The sequence below is a fragment of the Typopeltis vanoorti genome, chromosome 15 (genome assembly GCF_054136105.1).
Source record: "Typopeltis vanoorti isolate ZY-2024b chromosome 15, IOZ_Tvanoo_1.0, whole genome shotgun sequence".
Classification (NCBI taxonomy): Eukaryota; Metazoa; Arthropoda; class Arachnida; order Uropygi; family Thelyphonidae; genus Typopeltis; species Typopeltis vanoorti.
In genome coordinates this window covers 18,429,700-18,456,567 of record NC_143563.1, presented here as the reverse complement: position 1 = coordinate 18,456,567, position 26,868 = coordinate 18,429,700, and the positions used below count along the sequence as shown (strand labels likewise).

At 35.4% G+C, this 26,868-nt stretch overlaps 1 protein-coding gene across 2 annotated transcripts in view; it reads right to left on the bottom strand.

Annotated features, from left to right (window-relative positions):
- LOC150098431 (retinoic acid receptor RXR-alpha-B-like) overlaps positions 1–26,868 on the bottom strand; it is a 289,067-nt gene that overhangs the window by 150,790 nt on the left and 111,409 nt on the right. Inside the window, exon 1 of one of the 2 annotated variants that reach the window (XM_090405561.1) lies at positions 13,259–14,101. The exons of the other annotated variant lie outside the window; for it this stretch is intronic. Within the exon in view, the coding sequence (XP_090261687.1) occupies positions 13,259–13,352 (94 nt within the window). The 5' untranslated portion in view covers positions 13,353–14,101. Of the gene's footprint in view, positions 1–13,258; positions 14,102–26,868 lie in introns of those variants that run through there. 2 annotated transcript variants of the gene reach the window in all.

Sequence of the window (26,868 nt, the reverse complement as noted above, 5' to 3'; positions counted from 1 at the left end):
AAAATTATCATTTCTACAGAGCTTGACGGAATTTAATGAAATTTGGTACTCGGAATCACTTAAAATTTGTCATTTCAACTGAATAATTTGAATGGCATAATGGGGCATTACAAAGTTATCCTGCATTTGTAACGTATACGTAATGAACTGTCACACAAGAATGCTATTACAAAATGTACTACCTTTTCAGAGACTCGGGATTTTTCTTTTGAGAACCATCAAAATCTTGTTCTAATTCTTTCGAGTATTCAGACTTCTTTTTTCACTTTTTTTTTTAAACTTTGTATGCTTTATATATTTTTAATATATTGATTACTTAATTGTTTACCTTGTGAAATTTATTAAATGCAAATTTTCTTTTCTTCTGAGAATTATCCGTCCTCGATTATACCACTTTCCATCTTTGATTAGTTATTGTACATTTTTTTTTTTTTTTTTTACTGCCTTATCTATATAGCATCTTTATTATTACTCCCTTCTATTGATTTCTTCATTCTATCCATTATTTCTAATTCATCTAATAACTGACCTTGGTATAAGTATTATCATCCTCAGATATTCCTCTCCTATTTTTATGTAAATTGTGTATTAATTTATTTTTATTAATGCTAAGACGCCATGATAATTTTTTCTGATATAATTTCTCTTGCGGTTTAACTCAATTACATATTTTTGTTCTGTTTTTCGGTTATTTTATGATTAGAGCGTTTAATTTATTCTTAATTCATTACTCCTACAAAAGAAGGTCAATTCTCAAAATCACTTCCCTCCGTGCCACTAAATTCCGCACACAACACACGATAGATGACAAAACCCAGGATAACCGAGATGTCATGTGTGCGGACAAGTGATTAGGAAGAAGGAATCTGAATGTGTTTCTTGAAAAGTTGATGAATGAAAGAGGAGGATGAGAAGTTGGTTCGATAACTCTGAAGCTGAACTCTGTAAGAATGTTGATCGGCCGCGGGATGACTGTCCTCTTCTGGATAGCATTAAGCATTCTTAGGGTGTATTCTAACGTGGGAGAATTTGAGATTTATACTGAGTTAACGGAAGACTTTTTTTCTTTTCTTTTTTCTGAGACTTGGGAGGCTGATTATCAAAAATAAGGATAGGAGTGAAACGACTGTGTTTTTGTAACATTGAAGATTACCAATTTATTCTCAATATACTAGAAATTAGTAAGATCATTGTTTAATACATTCTATTATGGAGAATCTTGAAACTCGAATAATTTTGAGCATTATAAGCTTTGTTGAATGAAGAGGAATGGAGTGTACTGCTTTCACCAAAACCATAGATAAGATATGAGGTTAATTAAAGATTTCATGTATTATAATCCCCCCCCCCCCTTTGTATGGAATTTTATTTTTTTAAATGTATTTTTGATGATTTGTAGAATTTGGATTTTTAATTCCTCTGAGGTATATACCCTAAGAACAACTTTTCTTTTAAATGAAATATTGCCTGCGCTTGTTCTTTTATATCATTATTCCAACTTCCTTAGCTGTTCTTTTATTAGCTTTATTTTCTTTACCTCCCTCTTTGTTTCTGATACTGCACACATTTTAATCTTATGTTTTTCATGAACTTAAATTCCAAGTACAATTTTGAGTAATTCTTTCATCCTTGTTTTCCTTATTACGTTCATGTCGATTCCGAATTGGCGGTCCGGTCTTCCAAACTTTAGTTTCAAGTTCTTTGGCTGGCTGCCAACACAAACTCCTGTATTAGCCAGGTATATTGATGTAGCCTTCATACCTAGGGTGGACCTTCTTGGAAATATACACTCTTCCGGTATGCTAGAAACATTATATTGCATGGGGGGGGGGGGGGATTCAGAATAATGGCATAAAGATTTTTTTTTTATTGCAGAGCATATTCCCAAGCACCAGTTCCATAAATATGCACTACAACAAAAGTAATCGAATTTACAAATGACAAAACAGGTGAACACGTGATGTATGAATATGTTGATGTATGGAGAACTGAATAGAAGAAGAACCAACGGGAATTATATCTATGTAACAAGATTGAGATGAAACAGAACTTTTATAACTGGATTGATGAAAATAAAGGATTCAATAGCTCAAATATTAACATTAATTCCGGGAAGAATAAAATCACCTTCACATTGCTTCCTTAAATTCCTATCATATTCTCAACAGAAACCTAGTCTAGTTATCTAAATTAATTAATCAAAAATACTAAATAAATAAGGTATGAATTATTATTATTTTTTTAATGACGGAACAGACAATTTTGTTACTTGATGGGCATTTTTGTTGCTTTCTAAATATCAGTGAAAGAGATTATCACAAGTAAATATCTAAGTAGCACTGTAGAATCGGTAAATCTATAACCTCTTTTAAATGAGTTGTAAACGTTTTAGGCTAAGTTCTTATATAAGCATAAGTCACCTTTGTGTGCAGCTTCTTTATTTTGCACCAGAGTTGATTTATGTTGCAGATTCCGCTCGAATAGTGAAAAAAAAAAAATAAAATACTGTAGTAAGCATACTTACTTAGCATCCTGCACTTAAATTCCATGAAATTCTGTATACAACACCTGTTACACTTACAAGTCAGCAACCCTCTTGGTAAAATAAGACAAATGGACTTTGAGATGTGTACAGAGGTGAACATGCAGTTTCATAACCACAGCGCTAGCTTAGGGCCAAATACTAAGTGCAAATAAGGATTTCGATACATGGTTCTCGTGTTATCATTGAAAAAAAAAAAGTTTTTCCTTCCTCCCAGATTACAGGGTTTGGAAAATTCTGAAATATCGATATGGCTAATATCTAATACTATCTCCGTTCTTTTTCTATCAGGCTGTAAACTACCCCCCCCCCCCCCCAAGAAGACAGTACATCATCCGAGTACCGTGAAAATAACTGTACGGTAATTAGTATTAAACTCACGGACGTACCTTAATTTCGCGCTGGATCGTGACAGTGTGAAACTAAGGCACGAGCTTCTCCTCGTTGTACCCCCCCCATTTCTGTCCGTCTCTCACACATCTCAAGCACTCAATCTAACTATTCATTGCAAACGTTTCATACGCTCAACAGATCCTATATGAGATATGAGACGATCCGCGAATCTTTATGCCTTCCGATTCAATATGGCATTAAACAAAGGCAAAAAGTGTGGCTATTTCCACAGAAAAGGTTGTGGCATCTTCTGTGGGGAGAGAGAGTCCTATGAAAGAGATTCTATCCACAATGGAATAACTATCGAATGCGCCGCTCATAGGAATCCACCAGAAGTATTTCGACAGTTGCAACAAATAATTGAATATAAACGTATAACTACAAATCTTTTTAAATATACTGTACTCGACTATTCAAATTTAATCACAATAATGGGAGAGTAAACTTCGAGAATAAAATGTGACATTGCCAATATTTGCTCCGGGTTACGTTACCCCCGCTTCCGTCCCAGTCCGGAAAAGTGCGAATGATTTCCTCCGAAGATTAGGTTTAGAATCATTACGAAGAAAACCAATGCCACGAGCAAATTATATGATGCGTATGCTCACCAGCTGGTTCAACTGTAGTATAGAAAGAAAAACTGGAGAAAACTTTCCCCAACCTCAGCTTAGAGGCATAGAAAATGTTCTTCGAGTTCCCGACTAAATTCAAATATGTTTTCTAACCAAACGGCACACTGTTCTTCCAGCTGTAACGGAAGCATAAGTGCTGCGTGTATCTTTAGGTCTAACACATTGTTTTTCCATAGCGGAGGAAATCCTTCCAAATGAAGGCCGCCAGCATCTTCGGAGAATGATATACTTCGTGTCCTTGAAAAGATTCAAACAACTTGGATGGGTCAACTAACCAAGAACGTGGTACTTTGTATGAGAAATCCACGTTTCTTTATAACCGCTTAGGTCATAAGTTGAGCAGTTAGCGAAAACAATTTAACATGGTCTTATTTATGGTTTCAACCAAGGGCATATTTTCTAAAGGTTCGTGAATATCTGGATAAAGCTTCTCCAAGATTGATTATCAGAACTGACAAGGGGTGACCGCTCCTTTTGCATGCCCTCCGTCGCTGGAGACCGCAACCAAAATTTGGGAAACTAACTGGGAAATTGTCAAAGAAAGATACCGCTCGACACATACATGACATGCAAAAGTTTTAGTTTCGAATACCGCCTAGGACGCGAAGAATGTTTATCAGGGTTTTTCAATGGTGAGGCAGCCGATACGGCAGTGGAAGGGTTTTTCAGAAGAACGCATGTAACGAACAGACACAATAAATATACTGGCCTCATAGTCTTAATCATAACTCCAAACAGCCAATAGCATTTCTGAAAGTCATGGGCCATGACGAATGGTAATTTCGGTACCACTTACAGTAATTAGTTTCTTTATATCTGGTTAAGCCATGAGCCTTGTTCTGCATTTGTTTTTTAAATACACCATAAAAGAAAATTCCGTTTTGCATAAATATGTCGAATAAAGGGCATTAAGAGTTTTATTGCTCTTTCTGACATTTCTTTAAAATCTTTCCTATGCTTAATCCAAAAGTTGACTAAAGTGTTCAATAAGGACAAGTGTACGACAGGGATCAATAGGAATTTTAGACCATTCTTCCTGTAGGCATGTAATGAGTTCCTGGACAGTTGTGTGGGGAGGACGTCTCTTACATTTGATGCTCCAGTTCATCCCATAGATTCAATGGGGTTGAGATCAGTGCTCTGTGGAAGCCAGTAATTGTGGTGATATTCACGCCCACAAACTACACAGTTCAGCAGCAGTCTTATGACACGGTGCATTGTCATGCTGACCACATTGCCCATGTCGGCCGAATCCTTCGTACCACCATACGTCACGTTCAGTGAGTGTAGTGGGTCGTCTTCTGCGGGTAGCACTTGAATTGTCTCCGTGCGTTTCCATCTCAGTATGGTATCACAGATTGCGGATCTGGGATGGCCCAATTCATAGTACGCCCATAGATACGACACTTCTGCGCATGTCAAGAGAAGGAGAATTCATTCCGATAATATAGTAATCAATCCGTATTGTGGGATGAGTGTATTATTACACGTCGGAAAATTAACTTCTCTTTTATGATCATTGTAGTTTTTAAAGTGGTAACTATTTTACTTGTATAACAGTTGGAAAATTTTACGTATAAAGCACGTGATTTCGCGCGTTGGGGTCCAATTCGTACATCCTTCATTTCTTTCTCCCCTTCAGCATGAATTGACTATTCTTGGCAGTCTACCAACGACAGCTCTCGCTTCTGTAGCCGGACTATATCAACAATTTGTTGAACAGATAGCCTGCAGCATTGCATCCTACAACGTCTCTTTCAAACTGTCAGTTCCCTTCTTGCAGCCACATCACCCTGACGTGACAGCATCATATTCCTCCAATATATACTGTCTACAAACACGTGACTCGTTGCATGGAACAATGTACCTTGCTCATGGGAGTGTTCAATGACTTCTTTCCAAGCAGTGCGTGCGCACGCGCGCACACACACACACATCCCAATAGTATTTTATCCTAGCTACTAGGTGACTACGTGTTTAGGATTCTTTTGTATGCATGTATTTTTTCTCTTCTTTTGTATGATTTTTCTATGATTTTCTATGATTTTTCTTGAACTTACACTGATTTTATGATATGAAAATGAAATAACTGTGATTAATAAATAATATTTAACTTGCAACATTGAAAGAAAACACTTATTTTACAGTAAGTCATACAGGCGTCTGTCTTTATACAAGAATAACCATCGTTCACACGCGACCTTTAAAGATTGAGAGGGCTGATTGGAACAGCAAAAGCTAATAGTTCACTACTGTCTTTTGAGTATATCTTTATTTTTTTATTTTCTTTCTTTCTTTATTATTATTTTCGTTTTTTTTTTTTCAGGAGTAAACTGCTGCATGTGTATGAGGTAACTTTTTCTTCCAATGAAAAGTTCCTCGCGTCGTCCTCGGAGGCGCGAAGCATGAATCTAGGTTCGAAACAGTTCGGTGAAACCTAAATAAGAGCTTAAACAAATAAAAATGAATACAGACTGGGATATGGCTTTTTTTAGCCGCCTTGGTATAGTGTAATTTTTGTCTACTTTACTTAATGCTTTTGATTTGAAAGCAAAAGGTGGGTATTCATTTGAAGAACGAAGGCTTTCAAATGTAATACATTAAAAAACTACAGTAATTAAATTTGTTGACAAATTTTCGCTACATGCAACTTTTTTTTTTTTTTTTTAAGTTACTGTATGAAATAGCGAATTCTCAGAAAGCTTTGAGAAAAAAATCAGCTGTTATTTAAACACAGCGGGATTTTAAAGTTTCGGTTGGAAAACAAAGGATTCAAAAAATTAAATTAGTTATGTATTCACCTCTGAGATAATCAAAGTTTTCTAAATTAATTTGTTTAATAAATAACCCATAACTTATTTATTTTAAAAATTACAAAATTCTATTAGTATACCTTATTTTTACTTATCCACTCAGTTTACTGCGACAGGAAAGTAGTTCCTAATGTATGATATTTTCGTTTTTAAGGATGTTATCAAAATTACGACATCATTCGAATAAACTAATCAGTAAGTCTCAAAATCGGTATGACACTTAACTTTCTCCAGTGGTAATGAAAGAAACATTGAAAGAAACAAGAGGTTTCTACAATTCAAGGTTGTTATCAATGTTTATAACAGAAACGTACCTGACTGACCCACAAGAACACAAACTATCAAGGTTCTAAAGGGTGTGCCAGTTAGGTTGGATGTGTTGCATAACCGGTTGAGTCATAATACTTCGTACAATGACTGTCAAAGTACAGATAACAAAATGATTTCTCTTCAGTCCTTTTGTCAGAACGTTTCCATGATTTGAAACCATACTTCCGATTTATTATTAAGTAATTAGCTAACTTGACAAGCACGTCTCCAATCGAAACGAAACAGAGATACTATAGTTCGCTAACTATTTTGCACTAACAGACATGCAGGGCAGTCGCCAGATTAGATCGCGCCCTGAGGGAAACAATTAAATATCGCCCTGGTGGATTATAAGACAAAAATATAAGAAATTCTCCAATTGCTATTTTGTGTTTATTATAAGAGAAATATTAATGCAAAACGATTACATAATAATATTAATTAAATGTTTGCTCTACGGGGATATCGCATAATAAAACTGTTTATAAGTTCTTCTAAATTTAAATTATAAGCTATATCCGCCTCTATCGATATAGTTGCTAGACCAGCCAATCTTTCTTCGGTCATTGCTGTTTACAAATTATTTTTAATCAGTTTAAGCTTGGAAAAACTTCTTTCCGCAGTTGCTACGGCGTCTACCGCAATATGGCTGAACGAGCGCCTTCATTAAGCCGCGCCGTGAGGCAGGCTGCCTCTATACTACACCCTGTCGACGGTACTGCAGACATGTAATAGAAATGAAAATTTTATAGACCTCAGTATAAGAAACAACCTCCACTACGTTATGTTAACGGATAAACAAACGTCTCCCTTGTCCCTTGAATATGACTATCGAAAAGAAAGATGAACTGTAACCAAATTCACCAAAGAATGAATGAAACCCAACATGTATACTCCTTTTTGGATTAGAGACGAATACATTACTGTCCCGACAAAACTAACGGAGACGAACACACACACACACACACACACTTTGTGTGTGTGTGTGTGTGTGTGTGTAATACATCGCACAAGTTATGACGAAAATCACCTTCAATGAGTCCTGCCGGATCAACCTAAAGCTGGCTCAGGATAAACTTTCCACAGCTGTGTGAAAACGTGTTTACAATCACTGCTTTGTGATACGGTTATTAATATAGGGTATGCACAGATGTAGAGAACAATGTTCCAGACAGCTGTGCACGTCATACACTAACATTCAATGATGAAGTTTTCAAAACTTCATTGTTGAGGTAACATATCCATGCGTAAGCAGGTAATCTTCTCAATGAACGTCGGCTCTTGTTAGTATGGTAGTATTGGATTCGGTGTGATCTTACGAACACTGAGAATGTTTAAATTCTGTGTAGTTGCATTCACGACATTTTCCACAAATGCAATTACCCCGATACTATTTCCCTCTGAAAACGCTGTTTAACTGTTCTCGTATAATAATCGTTTGGCACAGAGATAGAAATGACTTTCAAAATATCCGCAGGTTACAGGCCCAAAACTGCACACTGAGTAGTCGCATTCATTTTCCTAAAACCGATAAGTATTTCATCTAGGTAGGTGGAAGACACGATTCTTGACTGTTCCTTACACCGTCAGTTTGATTTCATGACTGGCCTGTAGAGAACTGTGATGACATAAGTCTTTTCAAATGTATCGGCAAACGTTCTCCCTGTCGGTAAGGACAGACAGGCAAAACGGCGGAAAACCAATACAAATATTATTACCGATGAAACCAGTGGACTCATGAACTCTTCTCATTATGGACACAGTATTACGTAACACTCCTCATCAATGTTAAAAAAACGTTTAATTTTCTTGACCATAAAAGCTCTGGAATGATTTCTAATGGGACTATATTGATCAAGTACATATAAAAGTTTCACCAACTAGTTGGTATAACATAGTTGTTTATTATATGTACTTGATCAAATAGTCCCATTAGAAGTCATTCCATTCCTCATCAATATTAATTTTTCAGGTATCTTTGCTATAGGCCTTTGATAGAATTATAATTAGGACACTAAATTGAAATTCACAATGCCATATCTGTTTTGTTAAATTTTCTGTTATCAACCTTTCCATTATTTAAATATTATTACTGAACATGCTCAAAAATTATGATCCAATATGCATTAATCAAGAAATTTCTTCAGTATAATCTACCTGATAAAATTTTGTAATAAAAAAAGAAAATTCTAGTTAGGCAAACAAAGCGGAAGCAGTATTTGTCAAATTGACCAATAAGAACTGGAATACTTCTCTTAATAATCTTAAAGGGAGAAAATAGGATTATGGTTAAAAGTTCAACGATCATTTAATGACCGAAATCATTACTGAATAGAATAATAAACAGCAACGATATGACTGGAGGCATTCTAGTTCCTTCTGGAGAATTGCATGCTAATCGGTGATTAATCGCATTTAAATGAACTGCATGCTAATTTTAGGGGGATGGGGAAGACTTAAAATGCATGTTATTATTATACCATTGACTATCTATCCATTTATTCTTTACAATTTAAGTTTATACATGTGCATAGCTTTCATAATGATAGCTGTTCACAATAAGTTTTTTCGCGCCTACAAATCGAAATTTATTGAATATGATTCCATATCAATAAGCTACTATTCATTATTTATAGGTGTCAGGAAAGAATTTTTCACAAACTGGGAAAATATGTAACAATTATTATTTTTCTATTAAAATTAAATAAATTAATACTTTTCAATTTAAATTAATGTTGATGTTTAAAAACATTAACATTAATTTCCTAATAAATACCATGCTGATTTCCAGTGTTAATGCATTTCCATATTTTTAGTGACTCCTGTTACAAAAAATATTGTAAACCAATAGCGGCTTGAAAAAGATCCATGCTTGGTCTTGAGCAAGATTTCCGAACTATATAAAAATAAATAAAAAAATTACAAAAAAATATATAAAATTGATAAAAATGGGAGGAAAATCTTTATCCAACCCACAGTTTACTAACAACCTCTCGTGGGTGGGAACATTAAAAAAGAAAATTGAATTTCGAAAATGTGCATTAAAAATAGCCTTTTATAATGAACAAATTTAATGAAGTTATAATACGAGACTGTGCTACTTTATACTTGTTATTTAATATTTTAGCATGTTCAAGCTTTTCGTTTACCAGCCACCTGCTCCTTACATAGTGTACTCGTATCTTGTGATTTTTCTACGCAATGATACAAGCAGTAGCCAAGGTTCAAAAAAGAAATTTGAGGAACGAATTATACTGTTTCCCATAGGTTATTATGTAATATATATATATATATATTCGATTAACACTAACATTACGGCTATTGTTTGTATGATTAGCCGTAGTAACAGTAATATTTCACAATCAATGTAAAAAATGCCATGTTTTTTGCACCCGGTATGGAAAAGAAAAGAAACTGAAAATAGTAGGAATGAATAAACCATGAAATATGTGTTCCCAAGATAATGGGCTCCTTTGATTCATTCTTAACTGATCAAACCTTTCACAACGTGAACAATATGATCTTCCAACGATGTTCACATTAGGTTGGACACGGCGTATATTCTCTGACATTGCGTATCCTATACGGACTGATTTAACTGGCACAACAGTGAACAGTCACCCACTAATAGTTAAGATCAACTCGGAGGAAACTAACAAAGTTTCCTCCGAGTTGATCTCATCGGTCTCAGACAGGGTGGTGGGATTGGCTTTCTCCGGGTGCTACGGTTTTTCTCTCACAAATATAAAACCGACCCGGAATACATTCAATAGTTCGAATGGCCGAATTATTGTTACATAAGAATTAGGCCAGTCGTGGGATTCTTGTCATTGGCAAGATGTACCCGCATCTCCCAAGTAGAGGACAGATAATAATTCTATGCATGAGTACAGTAATCCCTCGATTAGTGCGTCATTTTTTTTTTTTTTTCGATACCTAAATTCGACTGGTGCGCCTCTATACATCTTAAAAATAAATGTTACGGATTTTAAAAATTTTCTATCTATACATTTTTATGGCTAACTGTTTTAAAAAAATCACTCACTAGAGTGATTTTTTAAAATAGCCATAAAATTATTTTTTATGGCTAATTTTTATTAAATTATTAAATTTAATAATAATTTTATTAAATTTTTATGGTTAATAAAAACTAAATTTTTGTTAACCATAAAAATTTAGTTACCTATTTAAAACATTTTACAAAGTTATTTGTAATGGCCTACTACAATACTTCCATGTACACTATGTTCCAAAATTTACCCGCCAATATTTATGTCGTCTGCTATAGTACGTCCACAGATTTGAGACCCTTCAACACTTCTGCGCATGTCACAAAAATGAGAATCCATTCCGATAATAGGGTAATCAATCCGTCTTCTGGGATGAGTTTGTTATTACACGTCGGAAAATTAACTTCTCTTTTATGATCATTGTAGTTTTTAAAGTGGTAACTATTTTGCTTGTATAACAGTTGGGAAATTTTATCTATAAAGCACGTGATTTGCGTGTTGGCGACCGATTCGTACGTACTTCATTTCTTTCTCCCTTTCAACATGAATCGACTATTCTTGGCACCAAGACAAGCGAAGCTATACAAAAGTGTGGGCGTACTATAATTATATAGCGCTTTGATGGTCGTATCTCGTGCCTTTGCAATGTAGTATTTCCCCAAGCTTTAATCATGAGTAAAAGAATTAGTGAGCAAAAAAGTGGATGTGTAAAAAAGATTCGATGATGAAGAGAGCAGTAAAATTTGCAGAAGAGGCAATAGGGCCATACCGTCGGTTGTATATAAATATTGTACATAAACAAAATGCCCGCCAAACTACGTTAGCTCAATTCTTTGTTAAGAAGTAGAATAATATTTATATTCTGAATATGATATGTTTTATTGTCTTTCAGCTTCATGGTTTTCCTTTAACTAGGCCTAGAATACCTTAATTCTTTTATAAAAAAAATCAAGGTTCAAAAAATAAATTTGAGGAACGAATTACACTGTTTCCCATAGGTTATTATGTAATATATATATATATATATATATATATATATATATATATATATTCGATTAATGCGCCTGTTTTAAAGATCGCATTAATCGAGGGACTGATGTATATCTTTCCTTTTTCTAGCTGCACGACTGCTAACGGTGTTTCTTGAATTTATTTAGAATAAATCCAGAAAAATATCTGCATGATATATAGGCACAGGGGATAAGATCGCTTGTATAAACGACCTTGTTGTTTACTGCGGTGATGAACCAATTTTACAACCGCCAACAATTCATACTGGTGATTGTACATAAAAAAACAATTGGCGAAGTCAACGATATCTAGTTTGCCGCATCATCCACCATGCTCACGCTATGTTGTCTTTTTTGTAGCTTAAATACGGCTTTGAGTAATTGCTCTCAACTTCATAATTCAGATTTTGGCGAATCAAATCAAATCCATTCTCCAATTTTCTGTAAGAAAATTAGAGAATGGATTTGATTCATTTCATGACGGGACAACAACGGGCATTAAGTAACATGTCGGAAAGCCAGTACACCGCATCGATTTCATTCGTTATGCGACATGTTTTCATACATTTATAGCTGGTTAGGACAGCTAGATTTTGTGATCAAAGAGCTCGCGAACACCAGTTTATTTAGAGTATTACATATGCAACCGATCAATCTGGTATCAGTATTAGTAAAATATTTACAAGCTGAGTATGCCCAAGAGATATTGCTGCAGAATACTGCACGAATAGAACAAAATCCAGATATTTGAAATATCTGATAATGCACTAAACCTGAAATCAGATCATAAGCATTGCAGAAGAAAATTTCAATTTCATTTCAATTTTTATCAGCGAATTATCTTTTAAACATTATGCGACTTCACATCGCGCTCCAAAATACCACTGGTCGCTCAAGCTTCTGGCGTTGTAGAATACCATTCTCCAATTCTTAATCGACTTCACAGCAGATATAATTATGCATTATATTGCATTAAAGATAAGCTTGGTACATTTCATGTACAACGTGCGGTGGGTGGGAGCACTATTACTTTCATTAGTTTTGCATATGTATGAGACATCTGGCTTGTCAGACAGGTCAACACCTATTTCGACAAAGAGTACCGGCTCGCATCTCCAGTGCTTTATACGTGTACCTCACATGTTTCGCAACTGTTAGAGACCAGTGTTGTGCACACAAGTGCATGCGCAAGCGGGAAAGCACATACGCTGAACACGTAAGGGATGGAGGTAGAATAATTAATTCCAAATGCTTGGTTATTATTACGGTAAGCTGCACTATCAACTACAAATTTATATATTAGTTTTCAGTACATTAATCTCAATGTATTTTCTCTTAATTTTTTTTTTATTAAAGTATTTCAGTAAACATAAACGCAATAATATTGTGAATCTTATCAACAAATACTGTATGATTGATATCAACAAACAAACAAAGAAAATATATTCTGTGACTGCTAAGTATAATTGAAAATGTCAAATAACTAGAGCGTCTCAAGGCTTTATGCAGCAATGCTAATTATTAACAGAAGGGCTGAAACAATACCTACACGTGAGTCCCGAAGGTTGTAACCATGGTGATCCACTGTGGGTACCGTACAATAATGCTGTCACAGACAACTTGGGTCTTTCTTTCTTGTACATGGCTGGTAGTAGATATACGGAAGTAGATGTAGGCCAACGAGTACAAACTTCGTGGTGGGACAGTAAAGGCGACTTCTAAGAACACAACAGGTGTGTGTATTTGCGATATTCCAGAGAACAATAGCCAACTGACTTCCGTCCTGACCGCGGGTAGAAATTGCGCAATAGTCTTTTTTTTTTTTGGCAGTCACGCCATGGATAAATACAGTACTCTTGTTCTCAAAAACTTCCCTGTAAACTGCTCGGTAAGATTACAAAGACAAAAGTCGCCGAGCACTGTTTCTACAGCAAACGAAGTCAAGTGCAATGCCTACGACGGTAATAGGCCATTACCATTCTTCACAAGGCGTCCCAGAAACTCTCTGGATGTTGATGACACATTCCTCGAAAGATGCCTCTCTTAAATCTGGATAATCTTCGCAACTGTCAAACAGCAGAGCACGTGGCCGAAACATTTATGCAGAAACTAGTCGAAATGCAAGTTAAAGCGATGTCATCACAGGTCAGCTACCGCGGATGAAGAAAGAGCAGACGAGACGGGGCGCCAGCAGCTCGAAGTATGCCAACACAGTGACGACAGAAATATACGGCTGCACCAGACACGCTTTTCGGCCGCTGCAATAGCCCACGCACGTTCAGGGCACAAAGGGGTAAAGCGGAGTCACGTGTTTTGGACGCACAAACTTTTGGATGAGACAGCTGACCAGAGTCCAAACAGTGGAGTCGCGTGACTTCTTCGCCAAACTTATCCTTTGACCCACGCCACGTTGAGTTGCTTAACTATTTCAAATTAACCACTTAACAGTTAAAGAGCGAAACCCTCTCCTATGTGAGCATCGGATGAGCGTTGTACGGCACGCGAGCTACAATGAGGCAGCAGTATACTACAGCTGCCGCTATGTTCCGGTGAGAAGCTCCGTAAAAAAGGGGGACATTCCAAGGGCAAGGTCTTGGCGGCTGACTGGCACGTGAAAAACTTGCTTTGCCACCCAGTGAAGGGGTAGATGGGCGACGAGTGGCTGGGGAACTACGCCTATTCCAGTCGTCATCAAAACGTCATCCAAAAGACAATGCTCAGCATTCATAATACGCTGGGAAAGTTCGTAATTGTAGCAGGATTGATAGGATGATTGAAAATTCACTGTTCTACAACTAATGATTTGCAGAATCTCTCTGTTTGCATTCTCAATAAAAGCAATCAAATGTTTCAAATGGCTTTTTCTCTATCTTACCAGTTTCCAAACGTTATAAATCAAAAATCGAACAGTAAGCAGTTTTCGCAGCCAGGAAAGAAATGAAAGAAGTCGGAACTAATAGGATCAAGTTAAGCATGACACAATTTTTAGCTTGCTTATGTATGCAACAATGCATATTACAGCTATCTGTAATACATTTTGAGTTCGTTCACATACAAGCACTACACGGTTCGAAAGGCGGCAGGTTTTAATTCAGCGACTGCAATAAAATTGGAAGGTTTAAAAACTTTTTAAAAAAAGCTTAACTATAAGACGTACCTAATTTTAGTGTTAACTGCAATATTATATTAAGAAACAGTTGAAATTTAATGTTTATATCACACATTGTTTGCAAGCTGGTATCCTCTCCTTTGGGATGCAAGTAAAGAATCAGTAACTAATCACATCACCAAATAATTCCGAAGGCTCAGACAGACAAACACGTAATTACTATTATTATTAAATACTCGTAACAAGACTAAGATTAATTGTGTATGCGTCAGTACAGCTGTACAGCAACACTGTCGAAAATAATCTATTATTATTCGTAAGGGTGGAATTAACACGCATATATGCAGATTTCGGCTAGTTTCGTTTAAGGTTCTGAATAATACAACAGAATTACGATATTTTGACCTCAATGTTTACAAAGGGAAATGAGTCAAGGGGCTGAGGTAGGAGGAATGTGAGCAGGACTAACAGCAGGTACACCGAGGAGAAGGTGCTGGTTTGAATTATTTTGGTCTGTGGGGAACGTGGGCTGCTCCGTCAGCATCCCACATTCTCCGTAAGTGATGCAGCAGCACCCAAGCTTCCAAAGTGTATTTGACGACAGCATGACTAGCAAATCATAGTGCTGTATGATAAGCTACAGACAGGATGGTGCAGCTATTTAAAGTGATTTAACAGAGCTGACAGGGTTACAGACCCATCTGGGGTGTATAAACTGGAAATGCACGTACGACTGAATAATTAAGGCCGATTAAAAAAGCGACTAAAAGATCAGAAGTCACTTATAAAACCGCAATTCCAGATTTTCAGTAAGCTGCGATTGTTAATTGCAAACTATAATAACTTGCTCGGTCTAAGATGTTATAAAACCTGCTTTGTAGCAATGAACATGACATCCTGTGAGGAAGGGAAGCCTATTATTTTATTTTTTTTCAAAGAAAAATTATTACATCGGAATTCTGATGTATTTTCTTTAAATATATACTTAGGTTTTAATTATTCTTCTCCATATTCCGACAAAATCGCATTCCATATTAATAAATACTATATACTCATATACAATCTCACTTGCACAAAAGTATCGAATTTTTCAAAAGTTAGTGTTAACATACATCTTTGGAAGCTTTCAAAACGAAACATTTTCTCTATGTCCTTATCGTCTAAATTTAGACGTGTATGTTTAGCCCAAGGACAGAATTCGAGGTTAACACACAAACTTCACTGTTGCTACTTTCTGTGTTATGAAGCGCGATGTGTAATATTAAGAGTAACGTGCTCAATTTATAAGCAACTACCTGAAACTGTATATATACGGAAACTTTTTTACTTGAACGGTGAAAATATTTTGAATTTAAATTTATTTGCAAGCCACTTATATTAATTGGCAAAAGCGAAGCAATCTGTAGCGCTTAATATTTTGAACTCAGTCAATGAAAATGAATTTAAAACGTTTTTTTTTTTTTTTTAATTTTGTGAAGATTCATAATCCATCGTTTAAAACGACTACTTTATAAGATATTTTCTTTAGTCATTTTTAATAACAAAAGAGCCAGAAAGAATTTCCAAATGAGATGAACTGGTCCACGAGCAGCAGCTTGTGTACTCGTGCTTCGGGATATGATACCTGTTTACAGTTTATGGCGTAGTTCAAGTAAATTATACTTCAACTCCGTGAAATGCAGCATCATTTGTCGCCTCCATATCTCCTAACCCCACTAAAATTCCGGAAATATTACCAACAGGAGCAGCAATCTTTAGGTGTTCTCTTCCTATATTTAGGAATACTCCGAAACACACAGATATGAAACATGCAAATCACAAGAGATTAGCTGTATAATATTTAAATATATAGCAAATTTCGCACAACGGATAAGTGGACACCGCAAAGCTAGTAAAAAAACGCCTCACTCAGAAGTCTTCAACTCATCCGTCACTTACATTGGGTAGTCTCCTTATTAGGGGGGGGGGGGGGTCCACGACGAATTAATGCAGCCGGTACGTCACTCCTCCGCTGCATCCTCTGAGGGCAAGTATTCATGTGTTCACGGGGCGGTTTGCTTGTTTTAAGGGACGAAAAAACCCACCACCCCGTAAGAGACTGGGGAACTCACCATATGGCGAAAAAGACTTGATAAAGGTTCGTCATAGACGGGATTCGAACCTAGGTCTTTCCAACCATAGTGTATACCAACTGAGCTACGCGGTGGAAATGTGTCTAACTGTGCAAATGATTAAACAAAGTTCTTTTCATGAGAGAACGTTTTAATCTACCTCTATGATCAGCTAATTCAGCTTCGGCTGAAAAGGCTCGTGAAAAATTCCGTAAATTTAACAGAATTCGAATCTATATCTTTCCAACTAAAGAGGCAGAGAAACCCCCTCCCATTATTGCAAATAATGGGAGGGGGTTTACTATAAACGAAAAGCTCATTTGAAGCAATTACGATTGTGATGTAATAACAGAATTAACAAGAGAAAAATGTTTCACTACTCAAGTCCTAAAATATGCCCTCACTATTCACTACAGCTACTCTCAGAATATTTTATTCATTTCTAGAGATTAAGAATGGCAATCAAATGATCAATGAGGAACATTGCTTTCAAACCTCACCAAACTTCTCCCCCTCCCCCGCGCTCCACAATTGTCGCATCCACCCAAATGTTTGACCAATGAAAACGTAGGTATTTTTAAGTCCATATATACCTTCAAAGGAGGCCGCGACATCCTCTGTAACAAAAGTGAATATGTCTGCTATCTGGAGTTCTTACCTTTTGCTTACACAGCAAGACAACGGAGATGCATTCGCATTGAGGCATTGATACAATTTCGCGATATTGTACTTATTTAGTCACGCCCCTAATTATATAATAGTAAGTTATATCATATTTGCAGTAAGAATACTTCCTAATTATGAAAATAGGTCTAGCACATATTACAATATCTCAGCATTTATCAAATGTGAAAACTGAATTATCCAAAGAGTATCAAATTAATATTCATTTTTAAATGAATGTTAATTCATTTAAATTAAATTTTAAAAGTAAAGAAAACTCCCTCCTCTGCATCACGCAATTCCCGCTCGGACATACAATGGCAGTTCGATGTACTTTTTTTTCCCCCCAGCATATTACATAAAAGTTATAAACCTAATGTGATACAATATCTCACTAAGTTTAGAGAACAAGTCGTGATGCAAATTAAATTTTGCGATTCGGCTTAACGAACTGCAATTAATGAACAGTTTGGCGTGAATTTCGAGATCATATGGCAGGATATCCTCGATATTAAAAATTAAATTAAAAGTCATTTAAAGGAATAAAAGCATCATAAAAGGACGGTCATTACTTCAGAGAACAGGAGGATGAACTCCGCTTAAACCAATTCGATCAGAAGAAATATTTACGAAAATAGTGCTTAAAAGATCACTACAGTAAAGATCAACGTTATGGAATTGTTTTTCACTACAGAATGATTTGCTACATAATATATTTATCAAAAAAGGGGATTAACTAGTCATATTTGTTTAGCGTCAGTTGATTAAGATCTCTTTGGTCGTTTTAGGAACATACCAAAGCAACTCAGAGATTATGAAGCCAGTGTATTATGTCTGTTAACTGTGCATATTCTCAACCAGTTTCTTTTGTTGAGGAGAAAGAAACCTCGATTGTTGGGAGGAGCAAAACTACCACCACCAGATGACACCGGCTAAACTCACATTCGGCTAAAAAAAAGGGTGTTCGCGGCTTTCTTGGATTCAAACCTAGATTTTTCAATCAAAGATCACTACCGTAAAGAGCAACGTTATGGAGCTGTTGTTCACTACAGAATTATTTGAATAGATTGCACATAAAATAACACTGTACTAAAGTTATTCCTATTTATGCAAATTGATAACATCGCAGCTGGATTATGACTGCATCAGACAAGAAACCCAACATCTTACATGTCCAGTTTCAAGTCAAGGTACTGACAAAAATGTTGTGACAATTTTAAAATAAAGGCTGTCTGTCTCCTTACAGCTTTCTCCAATTTGCAATCAATATACAGTGATTTTTACAACTTTTTTTTTCTATACCTCACTAACTAAATTACAGATTCATGCAATGCTAGCTTGGTTGGAGGGGAGTGGAGATTCCGTTACTTAAATAAAGTTTAGTAGGTACGTCTACCTACTAACAAGGTCCCCCCCCCCCCCCCCCCGCCAACCTTCAGAGATTGCCTTAACCCGGAGCACGGAGTCCATGCAGTACTGAAAACGTTCCACAGGAATACTGGCTAATGCAGATTCGATCTCATCTATCAGTTTCCCCCAGATTAAGGAGGCGGATTCCTGCCAACACTAGCTCGTTACAACTTCAAAGAATATTTAATTTGATTACGATACAGTGATTGAGCAGACCACGAAATATAATAAACTTATCCACTTCGAACCATTCCTTAACGACCTGTGCCACGTAAAATGGCGCATATCTTGCGGGAATGCATATAGTCAGCAACTGGCATTTCGTCATTGCTCTACCGGTATTAAAAGGCATAAAACTTTTCTAAGAAAACACTCCCAGCACCACCATTAACGTAGATTGCAGAGTTCCAGACCTCTTGCACGAAGGGTCCACTGATTCAGAATGCTGTTGCCATAATACTGGAATGTGCAATTACATATTCCCGTCTTTAAGTGTGCAGTGTCCATATTTCTATGCTCACGGTAGCTGGCTGAGAGCAGTTGAACTCAGTAAGATCGTTTACTGCTATACCCATCCGTGGCATCGTTGGAAGCATTGTGAGGTACAATGTGCTGTTCTCCCGACTACTGTTGTATTGCCATTTGACTGTTTATGGTTCGTCTGTTAGACTGTACTATTCTCGTAAATCATCTGTGGGCCTCTGACATCATCGAGTTGTCTCCAGACACAGGACTAATGACAGTACACTCCCTTCACCCGTTGGACCATTCTTCTCTAATTCCCCCCCCCCCCGAAGGTGAATATGGCCTTATAAGCTAATTAAAATAAGTATTTATTTTTCAGTATTTCACAGAAGAATTTCAATGTCATCTCCAAAAGAGAAGTAGTTTTCCGTCATACTTGCACCAGCACGTCTTGCGTTAATTATTACACTGCGCTGGTATCCTGTATACACAAGTCTGGTATCCTGTCGATTCCCGGTTTGAAAAGGTATACATAAGATTATGCCCAATAAACTATTCACTTGTATCTAATCGGCAAGAATAGATACTTGATCATCACGTCTACCTTATTAATTTCTCTTTTGATTACAAAAGCTGAGATACTGTAGTCAAAAGAAAAATAACTGACTTAAAAAAATAAAATAAACTGGATTTTGTTTTCATATAATTCAAAAGCCAGCTCCATCCAAAATATGCAATAGTAAATAAACGGTTGATTTATGTTATAATTCAGAATTCTGGTCTTGTACTTAACCAGAACCAAAATACACCTCAATTAAGCGATGTTTCTCGAACATGAAATTTTTCACGAACTCCCAGAGTTCTACCTGAGATGGAAACCAGTATTATCTTTTAGATAAAGCGGTTTTATTATTTCCACTAGCATCCGAGTATTTTAATTTTAGAAGGAAAAAAAAATACACGTATCAAAGTAGCTTTTAATAATGCATATGAACTACAACATGATCGATATGTGGACCAATTCTTGAAAAGAATTGGTTCACACAATCCTTCATCTGCTTACTCCCATATAATAATACGCTAAAGAGATCACATAAGCAAAGAGAGAACTGCGAAGTAACGATGAAGAAATACGAATATTATTTTTGATCGAATAATTATTGATATCATCATGAGAGATAAAAGTATTTTAAATAATTATCCAGCTCAAAGATTGTTTCTTAAAGGGAGACTATAGGCATAATCCATGTCGTCATTATGGCTAGGCTCTGAATGTGCAGAATAAAAGAACACGTCGAAATAGAATCTGAATATGATCGAGAACGCGGAGGGACTAGTTAAGAACCAAAACATGACATTGTTTTGGTTCTTAGCGCCATTAGGATCTAATGGCGCTATTACATTCACTGTTTGTTTATGATCAATAATACCTATACTCAAGAAAAAACACACACACCATTTCCCATGAAAAATGCAGGTACATATTTCTGGGGATATTCTCGAGACACGAACCTGGTTGGTGGAGCGGTTATTAATTAATATGTTGTGGGTTCGAATCCCACTATGGACATGATGTTTTGTGAATATCCTTAGATAGCAGATGAAATTAATTGTGCCGATGCGAGACCATCATCCTGATTATCAATGACTTCAAGTGGTTCTAGATTATCTAACCTTAGCCCACCCACGATACTAATAGGATATTGTTGTGCTACGTACAGGACCAGAGTATACAGCACTGCCTTCAGTGCGAAGTTTGGGCAGGGGGAGATAAATTTAACTTTCGTGGATAGGATAAAATAAATAATAATAATAATAATGAATGTATCTATCTTCATACATATGTGTCTAATACGCAATATGGAGCTAATACTTAATGCTATCCGAATTTTAGCCAATAAAGAAAGAAGCGAGCATAGATAATCATAAATTTAATAGTGTATTTCGTAAGCATTCCTGTATAATAATTTATTAACAAAACAGTTGTACTGTAGAATGTTTCGTTTTGCGTAATTTCGACATTAAAACATGCGTCTGATTGAAACAAAAATTGAATGCTCCAAATGTTAATAAAAATCCTAAATACCACTCCAATCAGAAAGTTTTATTCTTATTTCGAATTGTTCTGCCAATAAAAAAAAAGGTACAAAAATTACAGATATTCCATTCCACCAATTTTATTAATTTCTCTAAACATTAAAGATATCAATAACATTTAAGTTAGCAAATTAAAACCTATTTTCTAAAAACTAGTTGGATTTAGACAAAAACAAAAAAACAAAAAAACTAAATACCGATTATGCTTTACTCAATAGTTTGCAAATTCAGTTTATGCCTGACTAGAACAACAAACTAAATTTAGCACTGTTTACTATAGAATAGAATAGAAGATTCTTTGCTTGTGTGATCTCTTCAGCGTATTGTTATATGGGAGTAGGCAGATGAAGGATTGTGTGGAGACCAATTCTTGAAAATAATTGGTCCACATATCGATCATGTTGTAGTTCATATATTTACTTACGAGCAAGCTTTTGATGAAATTTTAATAAAAACAACACTAATATATATATATATATATATATATATATATATATATATAAATTTGTATGCGTGTGTGTGTGTGTGTGTGTGTGTGTGTGTGTGTGTGTGTAGTGAGAGAGAGACAGATCATTTTTCTGGCCTGTCCACAACGTGAATCCCATTAGCCTATAGTACAATGGATTTACTACTGTGGGTGAGCTAAGGGCTAAATAATCTGAAACTTTTTCAAAAGCCGCTTTCAGGCCTCCATTAAACAGGGCGATAGTTTCACACCGAGCGACAAAATCTCCCATCTAAAGATATTCACAGAACATCCATGTTCAGGGCGGAATAGATGTTCCGCTATCCATGTTCAGGGCGGATAGCGCTTTCACTCTTCGATCAACAGGCAGTTTTTCCAAGCTCACTGCGAACGATGATTTTCATCTCTCTGCTTACTGGAGATCTGAAGCAGTTTGAAAAATGTTCCATGTTTAGTCTCTGGAGAAAAATTCCGAATTATCTGATCCTTCATCCATCCACGGCACTAAAGTAAGATAGGTTTACAATTTTTTGTGAATGGGAATCACAAAAAACAAATAATAAAATAAATAAATAAATATATATATAAGTTTACACAAGAATATTATTTAATTTGCCAAATATTTCAGTCTGAATATTATAGACCATCTTCAGTGGCTACATAAAAATAGTTTTTTAAAAAAAGGTGGCATACGAACAATTGATCATTCACAAATAGAACGAGCCGCGTGATGTCATATCGCTAAGTATTAAAAGAGTAAACATTTTTTATCAGAGTCATGATTAAATTAAAGATATTAATTCAGAAATTCATGTAATAATCTTAAATAACATTAGACTAATATAGGGGGAAAAAAGTGTTATCCTGATTAAACGTTCCCAAATTTTTGATACAGATATAGTCATTACGATTCAAGTTAGGACGTTGAAGTAAGTCCTCCACACTTTCTTTAAATAAACCAATTTCAAGAATTGTGAAGAAATATTATTTAACAGCCACTTATACACCTATTAAAAAATTATCCACCCATTTTCCTTCTTCTAAAGATAAACGCTCAACTATGTCTCTACCTGGTATCAAGGTCCGTGTAACTGTAATCTTTCCTACTTTGGACAAACTGGACGCTCTATAGAAAAAAATAATTCAAGAGCATCAATCATCCATTTGGTCCGCGCGGTTAGCCTAGTGGTTGTGCGCTTCGCAACCATATGACTGGAGAAGGAGTGTCCCAGATTCGATTCCCGTCAAAGACGTGAAGAATTGAGGATCTTCCTCAGCCATAGCCAAGTTTGCCAGTCTTGGGCGCGGGCAATAAGGTTTTTTCCGCCAGTTTATCTAGCGTTTTTCATCCCGCAAACAGACAAACCGGCCCCGTGAACACACACGGATTTACAGCCATAAATACTTAACCCCCCATGAGGGAGCTCAATTCGCCCCAATAGGGACGGGGGAGAAAAAGGGAGGATAAATACGAATAAATAAAAAAAAAAATCATCCATTCAACACAACAAACCTGAGAAATCTGGATTAGCTCAGCACGGAATAGAAACAAGCCACAACATCCTCTGGTCCAAGACTCGCTTCCTACACAGATGTCGCTATAAATTTGAATATTTATTTAAAGAAAGCGTGGAGGCCTTACTTCAACGTCCTAACTTGAATCGTAATGACTGTATATCTGTATCAAAAATTTGGGAAAGTTTACTCAGGATAACACATTTTTTCCCTATATTAGCCTAATGTTATTTAAGATTATTACATGAATTTCTGAATTAATATCTTTAATTTAATCATGACTCTGATAAAAAATGTTTACTCTTTTAATACTTAGCGATATGACATCACGCGGCTCGTTCTATTTGTGAATGATCAATTGTTCGTATTCCACCTTGTTTTTTAAAACTATTCCTATGTAGCCACTGAAGATGGTCTGTAATATTCAGACTGAAATATTTGGCGAATTAAATAATATTCTTGTGTAAACGTGTATATATTTTATAATCTTAATGTCACAAGTATCTTTAAAGAATATATATATCGTATTGTTTTCATAGCTATGTAATAGCCACTATAAGAATGAAAAAAAAAAAAAAAGCTAGTTTCCTGAAGTTATATTATGGTGTTCCTTAGGATCCTGTTTTAAATTAATTCTGTTTAGAATCTATATGAACGACAAATTTAATAGTCCACTATAATCCAGAATGTAAGGGTTGCTATTTACAGCTCAAATGCATAAAATGTGAAGTAATAGTCACAACACATGTTTGTTGTATTGAAGATTGTACACGTCAATGTGTGCTGCTGACAAAACAGTTCTATTGAGAAACCAGCATAACTATTTCATCAGTAACAGCTATGGAAAATAAACGCGTGCGTGTATGGACGATTACACGAAACTTGCCTTGATTCTTCTATTGCCAAGATTGACCAAGGTAATAAAGCAAAAGGGTGCGAACCTCGTGAGAAAGGCTTCAGCTTCATTATATATTGAATGGAAATAACAAGACGAACTAAATGCTTTAGAAAGGGACTTAATGCGAATAATGATTATATTAATTTTTATCTAAGATTAATTAATATTTCAGTACTACCAGTGTGTGTGTGTTTACACACATATACTGATAGTACTCCTTTACTAGTTTTCATTCATAATCATCCAACATATATGAACGTACTCGTAAGCACGGTTATATTTCTGACAATATTTAAAAATTTCAACATATCTCTTGGCTGGTCTTAACCTGGTAGTTTCATTCCGGAATGTATTCAATAACTTGTCGAGACATCCTGTTCTTGTCCATCCTGTTACATGCTGCAACCGTTTTTGTCTATACTGCTGCCTTACAGTTATATTATATTCAGCTAATTCATTATATCTTAGTTTTTCATCCTGTCCAGTAATGTATTATCCTGTGTTTTCAATACGTATCTTTACTTCGAATTGGTTCCTTTTGGTTTTTATAGTTGATATTTCCATATTAATTTTTTCCGCAATGTAAAATTGATGATGCAATTGTCATGCAAGAGTTTCTAAAAGTTGAGTTACGTTCAGGAGTCAAAGCTTTCCTATAGTCTATAAACGCTGCTTGTGTTGAGTTACTGAATTCTTTGTGGTTTGTAATTTCAAAGAAAGGTAACCGTCTGCGCAGGATCTGCCTTTGGGCAATTATCGTATCACTACAATGAATAGTATTTTTTAAAAAATAATATTTATTTATTTTGTAACCACTATAATATTCAACAATAATTCTATTTTTTTACGGTTGCCTTTTTTTAAAAAAATAAACAAATAAACTGGAATAACTACGGCTTTCTGCCATGATTCTGGCAGGTCTTTCTCATCCCAACATTTCTATACAGGAATTGAATGATACATTAAATAAATTCAAAAACAAGAAATCACATCATTCAATTCCTGTATAGAATGTGTTCTAGATTATTGATGAAGTGCAGCATTTGTATGGTCACAAAGCGATGTAGTTTTATCAGTCATCGATTCTTACATTCACGTAGGAATAATTTTTAGCATACTATCACCATCATAATAAGCATTCCTTTCTTTTCATCATTTTTCCCAAAGAGAAAGCATGCATTTTCATTTGATTCCCGACTCCTGCCCTGGTTAAGAGATATGTTACAAAAAAAAAAAAAAAAAAAAAAAAAAAAAAAAAAACGACTCGTTAGTTCTGTAAGTTTCACGTGATCTTAGCGATTCTCAAGTGTGGTCACGTAACAGACGCCCCAATCCACCCTTCTCTTACTAAGGATTTGATTATGTTCCGAAAGTTGGCAATATGAAATTTCGCAAATAATAATAATTAAAAAAGAAAACTTCAATATCTGTAAATAAATGAGGTAGTTTTTTTTTTTTTTTTTGTGAGCAATGAAAAGCGGTAGCACGGCATGATGCTACCTTTGAGGCCAGAAACCCAAATGCTTATTGGAAGTTTATGATTGGTTTGCATCGTAAATACGAAATTCTGTTAACTTCTATTGATATAGAAGTTCGACCAATTTTTGTAAGGATTTTGGCTAAGTACTGAACTGTAATAAAATCCATCCATCCATCCATCCATCCTGACAAACAAAACTAATTTAAGAGGGGCTTATCATTTTGCGAAATGCAATAAAAACACTAAAACAAAAATATTTACTGTTAGGGAATGTGCAAGAAATATTTAGTTATAAGGTTTCCTTTATAACTATCAATTACTATACTTTATAATTTTTTATACTTTAATCCTATTAAAACAAAAAAAACGGTTAGGGAATGAGGAAATATCCAATATAACAGGGACACGTATGAAAGAGTGGTGGATTCAGAGTAGAAAGGGGAAATATTGTGAATTTCACTTAAATAACAAAAAATATTTTAAATAAACGTTACGTGAAAATTGAAATAAATTATACAAATAAATCAAATGTTACAATAATATGCATTTCGTAATCGTGAGACTGTCTTTAACATTTTCTAATATGTACGAATTCTCACCGTCATTATTCAAAGAATCAGTCAGATAAAACTTTCAGTGCAAGTGCATCGCACTGAAGGTTATTTATTTTTTCTAAGATAAATCGCAACTTGAAACTTCATTACAGCGAAGCCAGTGTTTATGACACATTGAAATCATTACTCTTATTTAAAAAAAAAAAAAAAAGAGTAATCATCGATTCTTCTTCCGTTTAATTACAACTTCCAACATAAATTCAGAAAAACATCAAAAGACGTCACTCCGATTCTGAACTTGGCAAATCAATGAAATAATGAGTTATCATTGTTCAACGAAAATGTAAATCACAAGTAGATGCATACGTGATTTAAAGTGTGACATTTTTCG